Raw genomic sequence first — 16,487 nt, forward strand, 5'->3', positions numbered from 1 at the left:
GGATTGGTAGAGAAGATCAACCTTCAATACAAGGAATATGTATTTGAACAAATCCTGGATTATGAATATTTTATGTTTCGTTGCCACAGATGCCACAAGTATGGGCACTTGGCTAAGGAATGTCCCTTAGGAAGACGGTGGAGGAGGTTCCAGAGAATGAGGGAGAGGCCAGAAAAGAACAATAAGTACCCCCAGATTCAAAAAAACAAGGAGATGTCAGCAGCCCAGGAAGATGAAACAATGGACGTAGACCCGCAGCAGGGGAACAAAGAACATAGAGCAGACCTTCAGGCACCTCCGAAGGAATCGATAGAAGACGGATCGGGCCTAGGGGAAGCAAAGGAGAATGCAGAGGATGTTCCACTGAGCTCAACTCCAAGCCCAGCCGAGGATCCAAAGGGTATGATCCTGAATCCAAAACATTCTTCTCTTCCTAAATTTGAAAATAAAGATGAATGTTTGGATGAATGTTTAGCTACTGATCCGCTCAATAATACTTCCCCTTCTGAAATAAATGTTAAAAATGTAAATATGGTCGATGGCAATTTGGAAAATTGTATTGAAAGCTTATCAGCCGTTATACCCTCCCTAGATCTGAATTGTGACGGGTGCTCTCTTGAATCCTCCTCTCAGGCCCAGCAACCTCTTTGCCCCTATAACCTCTGCTCCCTGGTAAACAAACATGTGCCTATGTCTTCTGTGGGGGGCATCGATCCATCCTCATCCCAGAGCCAGCCCGGGAAAAAAAGGGGTAGAAAATCCAAGCTCTCTGTGGCCCAAGTCCAGGCTATTTTCGATGTGGCAGATGGGAAGCAACAATCTATCACAGGGGCACTTAGAGCAGTGCAAAGCCCCGCTTCCGCCTTAAAATGATCATAACCTCATGGAATTGTAGGGGTTTAGCCAGCAAACCCAAAAAACTGGCTCTTAGGGAGTTAGTTATGAACTCTAAGGCGGATGTTCTCCTTCTTCAGGAGACTCTGGGGAAAGGGGAGGACATTGAATCAATGCTTAATGCACTTCTACCAGGATGGAAATTTACAGCCATGGATTCTGACGGCCACTCAGGAGGTTTGGCTGTAGGATTCAGAGAAGGTAGAATTAAGATCTGGAATCAATGGGGAATGAAGCAGGTGATGGGGATTGAGTGTCAGTCTACAGATTTCGATTTTCCTTTAACTATCCTAAATATTTATGGGTCGTACCAAGGAAGGATACCTTTCTCGAACGGTTTGATGGAGAACTCGCTTGTGAAGAATAATTACATGGTGATGGGAGGAGATCTAAACTTCTCTTTAGGGAGAGCGGAAGCCTGGGGCCCAGCTGCAAGAGAGGACCTGCAATCTGATTTCTTTCTGAACCTATTAGCCTCAAACAATCTCATAGAAGCAAACCTCATCAAGCTTAAACCAACTTGGAGGAACAGAAGAGTAGGAGAAGCTAGGGTGGCGAAGAGACTAGACCGCTTCTTAATCAACGAGGCTTTATCTGCTGTGATTCGTTTATTCAGGAAATGGGTTGAAGAAGGGGGTCCATCGGATCACTTCCTGGTATATCTTGAGCTCTCCAAAGTCCCCCCTAAACCCCCTGCCCCTTTCAAATTCAACGCCTCCTGGCTTCAAGAAGAATCCTACAATAAACTTTTTAAAGAAATATGGACACATCCTGACAGAGGATCACAAGAGAATAAAGGATTTTTATTCATGGAAAATCTCAAAAGATTGAAAAAGGCAACAATCTTATGGGCAAAGGACAGAAAATCAAAGCAGACTGAGGACTTATCCAGGATAAACGAGGAACTCCAAAAGCTTGAAAGCATAGAGGCGGATGGCTATGCGACACAAGAATCTAAGGAGAAAATTGTAGCCCTGGAGAAGCACAAGAATCAAATCCTGCTGGCAAAGGAGGAAGAATGGAGACTCAAGAGTAGAGCAATTTGGCTCAAAGCAGGGGATGATAATACAAGCTTCTTTCATAACTACGCAAAAGGGAGGAAGAGTGCCAATACTATTTGGCACTTAAAGGACGAAGAAGGAAGGGAGGCTAAGACTTTTGAAGCTCTTTCAACCCTTGGGGTGAATCACTTCCAATCCTTATTCAAAGACAATGGTGAGATCACCATTGCGGAAGTCATCCAAACAGCACAATGTTTCCATAGATATGTGGAGGAGGAAGAAGCGGACCATCTAATGGATCCTGTCACGAAGGAGGAGATGGAAAGTGTTATTAAATCTATGGCAAAAGAGAAAAGTCCCGGACCAGATGGTTGGTTAATAGAGCTATTTCTACACTTTTTTGAGCAGATAGGAGAAGAAATCACAGAAGTAGTAGAGGAGTCAAGAACGAAGGTAGAAATTTACAGTCCTTTTAATGCAACCTTCATAGCTCTCATTCAAAAAAAGGAAGCTCCGGAATATTTCGAGGACTTCAGACCTATCTCCTTATGCAACAATATTTATAAAATAATCGCAAAACTGATAGCCCTCAGGATCAAACCAATTCTATCAAGGCATATCTCACCTGAACAATTTGGGTTCCTGAACGGAAGACAGATACATGAAGCAATTGGTGTGGCTCAGGAGGTCCTTCATAGTGTTAAGGTGAAAAATAAGAAGGGAGCAGTAATCAAAATCGACTTATCAAAAGCCTATGACAGGATAAACTGGACATATATTCGCCTGCTCCTAATGCATCTTGGATTCAAAGTGGACTTCATCAGATGGATCATGGGGTGTATCACAGATGTTAGCTATGCAATACTCATCAATGGAGCTGCCACCCCTTTCTTCAAAGGACAGAGAGGGTTGAGGCAAGGCTACCCGCTGTCCCCTTTGTTATTTCTCTTAGTGGCTGAAGGTCTAAGCCAGCTGATCCAAAAAAGCAAAAGGGAAGGTAAGATAAAAGGTATAGAGGCAGTAGTAAATTTGTTCATATCTCATCTTCTCTTTGTAGATGATATTCTGGTTTTTACTAATGGTTCCTCAAATGAACTTAAGGAGTTAAAAAATATCTTTGAACTCTTTTTGAAAGCTATCGGAATGCAGATCAACCCCAGGAAATCCCAGATCATAGAGGAAGGCCTAAATAGACAAGAAAAGGAGTAGTTCAGCTCTTATTTTCCATATGAAATGTGCGACATGGTCTCCCCGTTTAAGTATCTGGGATTCTGGTTGAAGCCAAATGATTATAGGAAGGAGGAATGGTCTTGGCTAATTGCAAAGATAGAAGCAAGAATCAGCCACTGGAGTTTCAAATGGATCTCCGGAGCAGGGAGACTAACCCTAATAAAATCTGTGTTACTAGCCATCCCAGTTTACTAGGCAGCTTTAACATGGGTCCCAAAAGGAGTTTTGGAGAAAATTAGGAGAATCTGCAACAGATTTTTGTGGGCAAGATCAAAAGAAAACATGGTTCTCCCTTGGGTTGCCTGGGAGAAAGTGGCGAGACCAAAAGACTGGGGCGGTTGGGGGATAAAAAGCCTGCCTGACTTCAGACTTTCATTGGCAGCCAAATCAGGGTGGCGACTTATTAAGATGGAAAACCTCTGGACAAGAACGGTAAAAAGAAAATATATAGATCCAACTCCTCTGGAAGAATGGATCAGGAACCCAGTCAAGATCCAAAAGAACGTTTCTGCAATTTGGAAAGCAACATTGGAGTCTTTTAAGGTGATCGAGCAAGGATTAGCATGGAAGATTGGGAATGGTGAAAAGGTAAAGATCGGGAAGGATCCCTGGGTAGGCTGTAATGGAAACTATGCCCTCTCCCCTGGCCTGGTTCAGCAGTTAGAAGAAAAAGGTCTCCTTTTCTTAAGCCAAGTGGAGAAACTGGGCTCCTCATCCATCTGGGGACAAGCTTGGAAGAATGGAGAAGACTTGGAGTTGGAGCAAAGATGGTGGAACGAATGGAGAGTTTTTACCCAGGAACTCTTCAGATCCAATGTTAGGTTGAGCGAAAGACATGATGAGTTAATTTGGGCACATGTAGACTCTGGGGATTATGCTCCAAAGAGTGGCTATAATTTCCTTATGTCAAGGAAAGGATGGGGAGATTCAGAGTGGTGGTCGAAACAGCTATGGAAACTTAAGAGCCCTCCAAAGTCAAAAATCCTTTTCTGGTGCATTTTAAAAAGCAAAATTCCAACTTGGGACATTCTGTAGACCAAATTCATGCACGGGCCTGGGAGATGCACGTTATGCAAATCAGAAGCAGAATCCATAAACCACCTTTTTCTAAAGTGCCTAGAATCACTTAAGATATGGGGCGAGGCAGGAAATATTCTGAATCAAAAGATTGAATGGGAAGGTAACAATATACAAGAAGCTTGGCAGAAGTGGTGGCATTCACATCCAAATGGGAACCTGCGCAACCTTCCTCTAATCATCAGCTGGGGAGTTTGGATAGCTAGGAACAGGAGCATCTTCCAGGACAAGGAAATCCCCGTAACTATCACAGCATCTCAGAGCATTGCCATCTTTTCCAGTATTCCTGAACCTAAGGAAGTCCACTCCCAAAGAAATTCCCTAGAAGTGCAGATCACAGAGGGAATCCCTTGGGCTTTCTTCGACAGTGCATCTCAAAACAATAAAGCAGGAGCAGGCCTAGTCATCCAAGAAAATCCGTCTCACATCCTAAAAGCTTCTGTGGGCATAGGAACAGGCTCTAATAACTTTGCAGAACTGCTTGCCCTAAAACTTCTTTTATGCTGGCTCATTCAAAGACACACCCTCACAATTCAAATTTTTGGGGATTCCCAAAATGTGATCAGATGGGTAAATGGTCAAAGTACATGCAGCAATCAAGTCTTAAAACAAATCCTGGGAGAAATTCAGAGACTAAAATCATTTTTTAACAGTTTCTCTCTATGTCACATTTTCAGGGAAAGGAATGACACAGCGGACAAGCTTTCTAAAGACAGTCTACAGCACGATTTGGGTAGCTGGAAAATTGTAGAAGATGATCAAGGCCAAATTAGAAGGACCGATCAGCCGCCTTATAATCAATTTTTCTGATACTCTGGCAGAATTTTTTGTCACATTCTCTTTTCAAAAAAAAAATTCTCATATGCAAACACAAAACTCTTTCAGCTATGGAAATTCGGCTTATTATAAACTCTCTGTACTGGTGACGGGTTGTTTTCCTCTATGTTGAGGAGACCCGGTTTTGCCGGTAAATATTTTTGAACAGTCCATAGTTTTTTCTTAAGCTTATCGGCTTAAAGGAATTTCAGTTCGGGGCATATCATAGACAGTTTTAGCACATTAAAGGAAACTGGTCACAGGCAATAGGCAACAAATTTTGTAAATCAGACATGATAGTCACACAGGATGACAGGTGATGCATCAGCATATGCAATGTAAACTTTTTATAACCTTAATAAAAAGTTTCATTTTTTCCTTTGGAAAAAATTAATTTAATTAATTTAATTAATTAGTTAAATAATTAATTAAGGGTTGATTAATTAATTAAAGGGGTTGATTGATTAATTAATTTTATTAATTATTCTTTATTAATATGTTTATTAGTTTATTGTATTATTCACTTGTTAGTTTGATTAATTAATTAATTTTTAGTTTGTTGATTAATTGTTATGTTTATTTCTTTAATGTAAAATTAGTTGATTAATTTATTATATATATATATATATATATATTATTAATTAGATTAATTACTTTTATTAATGTTTTTAACTACTAATCTAGTTTTTCTGATTAATTAAAATTAATTGATTAGTTTTAATCATTTGTTATTTGTTAATATGTCTCTAATTTTATGTATTTATTTCGTGTTTGATTATTTATTGATTTTATTTACTTGATAAATTTATTTAATTTTTAATTAATAAATCCTAATAGGTTTGGTGAGTTAATGCTATAATATTATCTGTCAATCCTAGATGTAATTTTCATTGATTAATGTTATCAATTGATTATGGGTGAATTAATCACTACTAATTTATGTTTATGATGATGATGATATGAGAATTGATGTTTTTGGAGATTATTATATTGATATTTTTAAGAGAGGAGGGAATATGTTAATTTAAGGGATAAGGGTTAATTATTGATTTTTAAGATTTTCAAGTAAAGGTTTCCATGTGTTACTTAGTTTTAGTCCATTGTCCCGGTTCAAATTGTTCTTCCTTTTTTCTATTTCTATGGCTTCTTTGATTTTCCTTCTAAGATAGTGGTCCTCTTTTCTAACCAGTTTGACCTCTTCCATGCAGATGTAATGAGAGGAAGAGTGAACATGTTCTGCTAAGGCTGATTTAGAGGTCCTATCTCTTCTTAGGTCAGTTGCATGTTCTTTAATCCTAATATTAAGAGACCTACCAGTTTCACCTATATATTCCTTACCAGAATCACATAAACACCTTTTTGTAGATTAGGGTTTATGGGATCCTTGACTGAGCTGATTAATTGATTGATGGTGTTAATAGGGGTGAATGTTACATTGATGTTATGTTTATTAAGAATTTTAGTGTTTTTATCAGTGGTGCCTTTTATGTAAGGTAGGGAGACCTTACGAGTTGATAAATTTTGATTTTTCATGTCCTTGTTATTCTTGATTAGAGATAGGTGCATGGCTTTCTTAATGGTATTTCTATTGTAGCCATTTAGTTCAAACACTTTGTGTAGATGGTTGAGTTCATCATTTAAATGGTCATGATCAGATATTCTGGCAGCCCTAGTGGTTAGGGTCCTAATGATGCCAATCTTCTGTTTAGGGTGGTGATGGGAATTTGCATGAAGATATCTTTCTGTATGGGTTTTCTTTCTATAAACTTGGAAACCAAGAGACCCATTTCTTTTTGTTAGAAGGATATCAAGAAAGGGAAGCTGGTTGTTCTTTTCAATTTCAATAGTGAATTTTATATGGTCAGATAGGCTATTTAGATGATCAAGGAACAGGTCAAGTTTTTCTTTTCCATGACTCCACTTGGAAAATATGTCATCTACAAACCTTTTCCATTCAGCAGGGGTGTATGGAAATGACCTAAGAGCCTTTTGTTCGAAGTGCTCCATAAAGATGTTGGCAATTATGGGGGATAGAGGAGAGCCCATAGCCACACCATGTGTTTGTTCATAAATTTTTCCTTTGAAACTGAAGTAAGAAGATTTCAAGCACAGCTCCAATAGGTCCACAGTTTCTTTATCAGTGATGTTTCTCATGATCTCAATAGCTTCGTCAATAGGAATCATGGTATAAAGGGATACAATGTCAAAGCTAACCATAAGATCTTCGTCTTTCATTTCTATGTTATTAATCCATTGAACAAAAGAATAGGAGTCTTTAATATAAGAAGGGGTATTACCAGACAGGGGTCTAAGTTTTTTTGCTAGGTATTTGGCGAGAAGGTAAGTGGGGGAACCTATGGTATTCACTATAGGTCTGAGGGGTATGTTAGGTTTATGGACTTTAGGCACCCCATAAATTCTAGGAGTAATGGAACTATTAGGGATGATTTTCTTTTTTGTGACATCATCCAAAGATGATTCTTTAATTCTCTTAATAACTTCGCGCATTATTTTTTCACTAGGATCCTTCTTAATAATTTTATAGCATCCACTATTGTTTAGATGTTCTTCCATTTTAATGTCATAATCGATTCTATTCATAATTACAGTTGTGTTGCCCTTATCAGCCTTTAGGATGACTATGCTTTTATTTTTTCTAAGGTTGTTTAGAGCTCTTTTTTCTTCTACGGAAATGTTAGATGCAGGAGGTTTAGAAGTTCTTAGAATTTTAGCAATATCTTGTTTGATTTCTTCACTTTTTGCTATATTTAGGTTTTTAATAGCTACTTCAACATTACTGATGACTTCTTCCACAGGTATTTTGTTTGGGGTTATGGCAAAATTTAGACCTTTTTTCAAGATGGATTCAGTTGCATAATCAAGGGTTATATCTGATAAGTTAATGACCTGAGCTTTTTCTGCTATCTTACTTTGATTGGGATGAGTGGTTAGAGTTTTTAAGTTGGTAGATGGGCTGTTTGGCAAGCTCTTTATATTATCCATGATTATATTTATGTCTGCCCTGTTTTCTTTTAGAGTTGTATGCCCTTGAACTATTGTTGCGTTGTTTATATGTAGGTTTTAACCCTGTACAGAAATTACCTGCATACGAATTCTTAAACAAAGAAAATAAACAATGCGAGAGCATAACCCATAAAACACATATGCACTGAGATTTTTCCTTGGATCCCAAAACCAGGACTACCAGCTTGATTTTTCATTATGTTCCTTTCAATGTTACAATACATATTTATACATGCCAAAGCATCCAATACCATGGACCGAAAACCATCGTGTCCAATACCATGGACCGAAAACCATCGCGTCCAAAAAACATGTGCGAAAATCATGCACAAAACCATAGGTGGGTCCGCCCAACCTAACATATGGTCCAAAACCAAAATTTTCCGGGGCGCTGCCCCGAACCCCATAAAGTGGGGTTATGGGCACCCTTCAAACCCCCTATTAACTACGTGGAAAGAATATAACACAACCCAACAATCTCCCACTTGTTGTTTTCTTTCCATAGGGGGCCACAGGAGAGCTTAGTCATTTTTTCAGCCCTGAGATTCCCATTGCTTCTCTACACCAAGAGAACTTCTCAGGGCTCACAGATTTTGTCAATGCATCTGCAGTATTCTTCAAAGTGTCCACCTTTACCGGCAACACCTTTCTGTCTTCTATCATATCCCTCACAAAGTGATACTGAACATCAATGTGCTTTGTCTTTGAATGATAAGCAGGGTTCTTTACCAAGAAAATTGCACTTTGGCTGTCACAGTCTATTCTTATAGCTCCCTGTACTAACCCCATACTTGAACACAATCTCTGCAACCAAACTGCTTCCTTGCTTGCATGAGTGGCTGCCATGTATTCTGCCTCTGTAGTTGATAGTGCCACTACAGATTGTTTCTTACTCATCCAACTGACTGCACCTCCAAATAGGTTAAACACATACCCACTTGTAGATCTTCTCTGATCCAGATCTCCAGCCCAATCTGCATCAACAAAGCCATGAATATCCAACACTCTTTCCAATCCTGGTCTTCCTTGGTAGCACAAACCATAATCACTAGTGCCACGAAAATACCTGAAAACCCGCTTCACTACTGTCCAGTTCTCCTTCCCAGGTTTTGACATAAACCTGCTCAATACTCCCACTGCATGTGCAATGTCTGGTCTAGTACAGACCATTTCATACATCAGGCTACCCACTGCACTTGCATATGGAACACGGGACATGTCCTCTTCCTCTTCTTGTGTCTTGGGACACTGTTCAGCAGATAACCTCATACCTACAGGAATAGGAACCTTCACTGATGTACTATCCTACATATTAAACCTCTGGAGTATTGTCTCAACATACTTCCTCTGGTTTAACCAGAGCTTCCTCTTTGACTGATCTCTTTTAATTTCCATGCCCAAAATATAGTTTGCAGCACCAAGATCTTTCATGTCAAATTTGGAGGACAATTGGGTCTTCAAATCCTGGATAATTTCTTTGTGATTTCCAACTAGCAACATATCATCCACATACAAGACCAGATAAATAATACAATCACCAATTAATTTAAAATACACACGATGATCTTCTTTGCTTCTCGTGAAGCCAAGTCCCCGTATAAATGTATCAAATTTCTGATACCCCATCCTTGGTGATTGTTTTAACCCATATAGAGACTTCTTTAACTTGCATACCAGTTCTTTCTTACCCTTCACCGCAAAGCCTTCGGGTTGCTTCACGTAGATTTCCTCTTCCAAATCCACGTGAAGAAATGTTGTCTTCACATCCATATGTTCTACCTCAAAATCAAAAGCAGCAGCAATAGATAAAAGTAATCTAATAGAAGTTACCTTGGCAACAGGAGAAAAAAATATCACCAAAATCAATTCCCGGCACCTGGGAATAACCTTTTGCTACCAACCGAGCTTTGTATTTCTCCACCTTTCCTTATGCATTTGTCTTCTTCTTGAACACCCATTTGCTGCCAATGGGTTTCCTTCTAGCCAGCAACTCCACCAGATCCCAAGCCTCATTTTTGTGCAAATATGCCATTTCATCGACCATGGCCTCTTTCCAGAGTTTTCCATCCTCTAAATCCACTGCTTCCTTCACAGTTCTGGGATCATTATCAGTAACAGAAAAAGCAAAATTTGAACTGAAAGCAGATGGACTATACCTTTCTAGCTGCCTTCTTTCTCGAACTGATCTTCTCATAGCCGGAGTTTGTGGCTCTTCATCTTCTAATTCCTCCTCTGCTGCAGAGTCTGATTCTTCCTCCTTTGGCTCAAACTCTATCTTCTCAGGTTCCTTTGGTTGGACTTCATGTTGAATAACATCTTTTACCTCTCTGAAAAACACATCTCGGTTGTACACAACCTTCCATGTGACTGGGTTCCAAATCTTATAACCCTTTAAACCATCCTTATACCCAATAAAGATGCACTTTCCAGATTTACTATCCAACTTGGTTCGTTTCTCCTTTGGAACATGTACATATGCATCACATCCAGATACCCTTAGATGTGAAAGAGAGGGTTTCTTACTAGTCCATACTTCTTGTGGAGTATTATCCTCCAACGCTGATGAAGGTGATCTGTTGATCAGGTAACATGCAGTATCTGCTGCCTCTGCCCAGAATTCCTGTCCTAACCCGACACCACTGAGCATGCTTCTTGCCCTTTCCATCAACGTCTTGTTCATTCTTTCTGCGACTCCATTTTGCTGAGGTGTATATGGAGTAGTCTTCTGCCGTTCTATACCACCCTTCTTACAAAATTCTTCAAATTCCTTGCTGCAAAATTCTCCACCATTATCTGTCCTCAGCACCTTTATCTTCTTCTCTGTCTGATTTTCCACCAGAACCTTAAATTCTTTAAACCTGTCAAAGACTTCAGATTTCTGCTTAAGAAAATATATCCATGTATTCCTTGAGAAGTCGTCTATGAATGATACATAGTACATAGACTTACCCAGTGATGGAACCTTCACAGGTCCAAACACATCACTGTGCACAAGCTCTAATATCTGTTTCGTCCTCTTACCACCAGAGGGGAAACTCACCCGATTCTGCTTCCCATATACACAATTTTCACAGAAATAAAAATCCAGAGAGCTATTATTCATACCTTCTACCATACCTTTACCATGAAGTATTCGAAGGTCCTTCTCTCCAATATGTCCAAGCCTTTGATGCCACAACATGGTCTTCTCTCCAGAGACCAGTAGATTCTCTACTCCATTTTCAGGAACCATAGAACTATTGCACCCATCAACAACAGTGCTACCTTGCAGCTTGTACAGAGTTCCAATCCAAACTCCCCGCGTTAATATCAGTGCTCCTCGAACCATCTTGTAGGTATCTTTCTCGAACACCGTCTTTGCACCTGCATCATCCAACTTGCTTACAGAAATCAGATTTCTGGCCAATGCAGGAATATGTAGAACACCTGGAAGTGTTCTAACCCTTCCACCTTGCAACTTCAACTTTACCTTTCCTCGACCAATGATTCTAGCCTTCCTATCATCTCCTAAGAAGACATCACCACCATCGTATTTCTCATACTCGCAGAACCACTCTCTATGGGGAGTGAAGTGAAAGGATGCACCTGAGTCAATCAACCATGCCTCATGATCTACATGTGTACTTGAAGAAGCCAAGTACACATCCCCACCTTCATCTGAGGTGGTTTTCGCCTCTGCAGAAGGAGCATCATCAGATCCCTTTCCTTTATCAGGAGCTTTAGATTTACAATCCCTTCTGAAGTGCCCTTCCTTTCCACATTTCCAGCACACCACCTTTGTAGGTTTTCTTGGAGATTTAGATCTCCCTCTAGATTTAGATCTCCCACTCGATGACTTATTTTTGTTTCTGTTCTGGGACCGTCCTCGTACAGACAAGGCATCACCATTCTGGTTGTCCATATTTTTCCATCTCATCTCCTCCGTCAGCAAGGCTGGGACTATTTCATCAAACTGCAAAGTAGTTGCATTGCTACCTATTGAAATAACCAGAATATCCCACGAATCTGGTAGAGAACACAACATACTGATGCACTTATCTTCATCTGAAATTTTAATATCAACAGATAATAACTGACTTACCACAGTATTAAACGCATTCAGATGCTCTGTCACCGAGTCTCCATCTTTCATCCTCAGGTTATACAGCTTTTTCCACAGGAATAGTTTATTCACCAGAGACTTAGATTGGTACAAAGTCCCTAACTTGACCCACAAAGCCTTTGCCGTAGCTTCCCCTGATACATTCAGCAATACTGAATCCGAGACACACAATCTTATTGTGCTCTTTGCCTTCCGATCCAACTTCTTCCATTATTCATCGGTCACTCCTGATGGTTTAGTACCCAGATCTATCGCGATCCACTAATCTTTATCCACCAACAGATCCTCCATCTTGAGTTTCCACAACTCAAAATTCTGACCATTGAACTTCTCAATCTCTATCTTTCCACTGCTCACCATCTTCTTTCACCACCAGAATCGATTTCGCAGATCTCCCACTGAACAGGGTCTACCACAGGCCCGAGCGAAACTCCTCAGCAACAAAGGCGTCCCCTTGAAGCCAAAACAGCTCTGATACCAAATGTAGGTTTTAAACCTGTACAGAAATTACTTGCATATGAATTCTTAAACAAAGAAAATAAACAATGCGAGAACATAACCCATAAAACACATATGCACAGAGATTTTTCCCTGGATCCCAAAACCGAGACTACTAGCTTGATTTTTCATTATGTTCCTTTCAATGTTACAATACATATTTATACATGCCGAAGCATCCAATTACCATGGACCGAAAACCATTGCGTCCAATACCATGGACCGAAAACCATCGCGTCCAAAAAACATGTGTGAAAATCATGCACAAAACCATAGGTGGGTCCGCCCAACTTAACATATGGTCCAAAACCAAAATTTTCCGGGGTGCTGCCCCAGACCCCATAAAGTGGGGTTATGGGTGCCCTTCAAACCCCCTATTAACTATGTGGAAAGAATATAACACAACCCAACATTATAGGCCCTATGTTTGCTGTCACATCAGGCGGAATTGTGATGACATGAGATAAGGAGCTTGAGCTAGAATGAGTTGGATTCGACTACGTTCTGGAGAGATTCGGAGATCTGGCGATTCTGTTCATGCTGCTTACATTTTGTGTCATCACCACATAATTTATTTCATCCTGCGTGTTGCTGCTTTTTTTAGGATTATCCATTAATTCAAAACCAGATTGCACAATGCTGTTAGGGCTCTCTGCGTTGTTCTTAATGTTTGGATTGATATTATCCGTGCTTGTTATATCTGCGTTGTTTTTCATCAGAGTTTTATGCCATTGAATTTTCATAACTTCAAGTGGTGAGCCATTGTTTGTTGTCCCATCAAGCGGAATTGTGATACCTGTAACTGCGTGGTTTTTAATGCTTGGAAAACTGGTTTGCGTAGTGTTGTTGGGGATTATGGCATTTATATCCCAACCGTTTTCTTCCCTTATGTATTCTTGCTTGTTGACCATACATCCATTGCAGTCCTTATTTTTCAAAGAGCTGCTTATTTCTGTTCTAGCCAGAAGAGGAATGTTATCAGAAGATGAGGAGTGGTTGACATTAAGCAGATTCTGCTGCACATCAAGATTACATTTCTGAGGGACATGTAAATTGGAATAAGCGTGGTATTTATGAGAGCACTGGTTGTGTTCTTCATAAACATAGCGTAGATTATTCAGTTTCTTTAATTTCTGGATGTTGTCCCTAATTAACCATTTATCAGATTTTATAAATGTAATGGCATCCAAGGATTGACATAGATCTTGTTTGATATGTGAGGAAAGGTATAGATGAGCGGAATAAAGTTTCTGAGCGGTTTTCACTAATTTAGACCTGACCCATTTGATTTCATTTCTAACTAGGGTTTCACTTAATTTTTTGAAACTGGACAGATTTCTGCCTAACCAGAGAGAATGTTTGCAGATAGCAAATTTAGGAATGAGATTGTTATCTCTACAATTTTTAAGAAAATTTAGATTGGAACTGAGTTTAGCTCTGGATAATCTTAATTTCTGGAATTCTTGATGGGTGGTCCATCGTATCCCTTCCATGGTAGGATTTGATGTTGTTAAATAATGAATCCATACAGGTGAGGAGAGTTTTTAGATAGGAGGAACGACCTGTTGTATAGTTTTAGTGAACCCAACGTTTCGGACTACCAAGTTAGTCCATCATCAGGGGATGCGTCAATAGATATTCTTCAAATCTTAATGATGTATCCATGAGCTAGATTTAGGTTATATATATAGGAAATTGAAGAAAAGATGTAAGAAAATAGGTCGGCTAGATTTTCATTTAATTAATTAATTATTATTCTTTATTTATTTAATTAATTAATTAATTTATTTTTTAATTAACTAATTAATAGGTATATAAATTAATTGATTTTATTGTTTACTTACTATGTTTATTAATTTTATTTAAATATATGGTTTAATTGATTTATTAATTTATTTATTAATTTGATTGATTAATTAATTAATTAATTTGATTGATTAATTAATTAATTAATTAGTTAATTAATTAATTAAGGGTTGATTAATTAATTAATCTTTATTAATATGTTTATTAATTTATTGTATTATTCACTTGTTAGTTTGATTAATTAATTAATTTTTAGTTTGTTGATTAATTGTTTGATTAATTAAAATTAATTTATTAGTTTTAATCATTTGTTATTTGTTAATATGTCTCTAATTTTATGTATTTATTTCGTGTTTGATTATTTATTGATTTTATTTACTTCATAAATTTATTTAATTTTTAATTAATAAATCCTAATTGGTTTGGTGAGTTAATGCTATAATATTATCTGTCAATCCTAGATGTAATTTTCATTGATTAATGTTATCAATTGATTATGGGTGAATTAATCACTACTAATTTATGTTTATGATGATGATGATATGAGAATTGATGTTTTTGGAGATTATTATATTGATATTTTTAAGAGAGGAGGGAATATGTTAATTTAAGGGATAAGGGTTAATTATTGATTTTTAAGATTTTCAAGTAAAGGTTTCCATGTGTTACTTAGTTTTAGTCCATCATCCCGGTTCAAATTGTTCTTCCTTTTTTCTATTTCTATGGCTTCTTTGATTTTCCTTCTAAGATAGTGGTCCTCTTTTCTAACCAGTTTGACCTCTTCCATGCAGATGTAATGAGAGGAAGAGTGAACATGTTCTGCTAAGGCTGATTTAGAGGTCCTATCTCTTCTTAGGTCGGCCGCATGTTCTTTAATCCTAATATTAAGAGACCTACCAGTTTCACCTATATATTCCTTACCGCATGAGCAAGGAATCACATAAACACCTTTTTGTAGATTAGGGTTTATGGGATCCTTGACTGAGCTGATTAATTGACTAATGGTGTTAGTAGGGGTGAATGCTACATTGATGTTATGTTTATTAAGAATTTTAGTAATTTTATCAGTGGTGCCTTTTATGTAAGGCAGGGAGACCTTAGGAGTTGATAAATTTTGATTTTTCATGTCCTTGTTATTCTTGATTAGAGATAGGTGCATGGCTTTCTTAATGGTATTTCTATTGTAGCCATTTAGTTCAAACACTTTGTGTAGATGGTTGAGTTTGCCATTTAAATGGTCATGATTAGATATTCTGGCAGCCCTAGTGGTTAGGGTCCTAATGATGCCAATCTTCTGTTTAGGGTGGTGATGGGAATTTGCATGAAGATATCTTTCTGTATGGGTTTTCTTTCTATAAACTTGGAAACCAAGAGACCCATTTCTTTTTGTTAGAAGGATATCAAGAAAGGGAAGCTGGTTGTTCTTTTCAATTTCAATAGTGAATTTTATATGGTCAGATAGGCTATTTCTCAACTGATTGGTCCCATCTCTTGTTGCCTTAGAAAGGAAAAGGCGATATGCTGAGAGTTGATCGAGAAATATACATGAATTATGTAGTGATAGAACTAAACGACCCCAATGAACCTGTAATGTTTACCAACTTTATCCTTGGGAATTATAGTTTCAACATTTGTGCCATGGAAACCTGTTTTGGAGAATTCCATGCAGAGACAGTTGAAGAAATTGCAATGAACACATAGTTTGAAGCTCTCCCCTTTAGTCCAACAGATGAACTATCCTGTATTATAGTAGATGATAGGACTAATTTCCTAGAAAGCAGTTCAATTAATGTAATATTAGATTCTATATTTTGGACACTCTACTTTAATGGCTCTAACTATATAGAGGGCGCAGGTCCTGGGAGCATTCTCATTAACCCACAAGGGAACTAACATTTGATGGCCAGCCAGTTGGAGTTCATGTTCACCAACAACATGACAGAGTATGAAGGCTTGTTGCAGGGCCTGAAGAAAGCCATTGATATGAAGGTGAAAAATCTTAAAGTTTTTGGTGACTCACAGATAATTGTCGACTAGGT

At 38.3% G+C, this 16,487-nt stretch overlaps 1 protein-coding gene across 1 annotated transcript; it reads left to right on the forward strand.

Annotated features, from left to right (window-relative positions):
- Window positions 1-3,407: 3,407 nt before the first annotated feature.
- LOC149228673 (uncharacterized) lies at window positions 3,408-4,160 on the forward strand. The gene has a single exon (XM_089380834.1). The coding sequence runs from the start codon at window positions 3,408-3,410 to the stop codon at window positions 4,158-4,160; it is 753 nt and encodes a 250-aa protein (XP_089236960.1).
- Window positions 4,161-16,487: the final 12,327 nt, after the last annotated feature.

This window comes from Pinus tabuliformis, chromosome J (genome assembly GCF_031772625.1).
Source record: "Pinus tabuliformis cultivar Carrire ecotype Pingquan chromosome J, CPIR1, whole genome shotgun sequence".
Classification (NCBI taxonomy): Eukaryota; Viridiplantae; Streptophyta; class Pinopsida; order Pinales; family Pinaceae; genus Pinus; species Pinus tabuliformis.

Excerpts from the sequence above, each read along its gene's own strand:
- LOC149228673 (XM_089380834.1), top strand. The coding sequence starts at position 3,408 with ATGGTTCTCCCTTGGGTTGCCTGGGAGAAAGTGGCGAGACCAAAAGAC.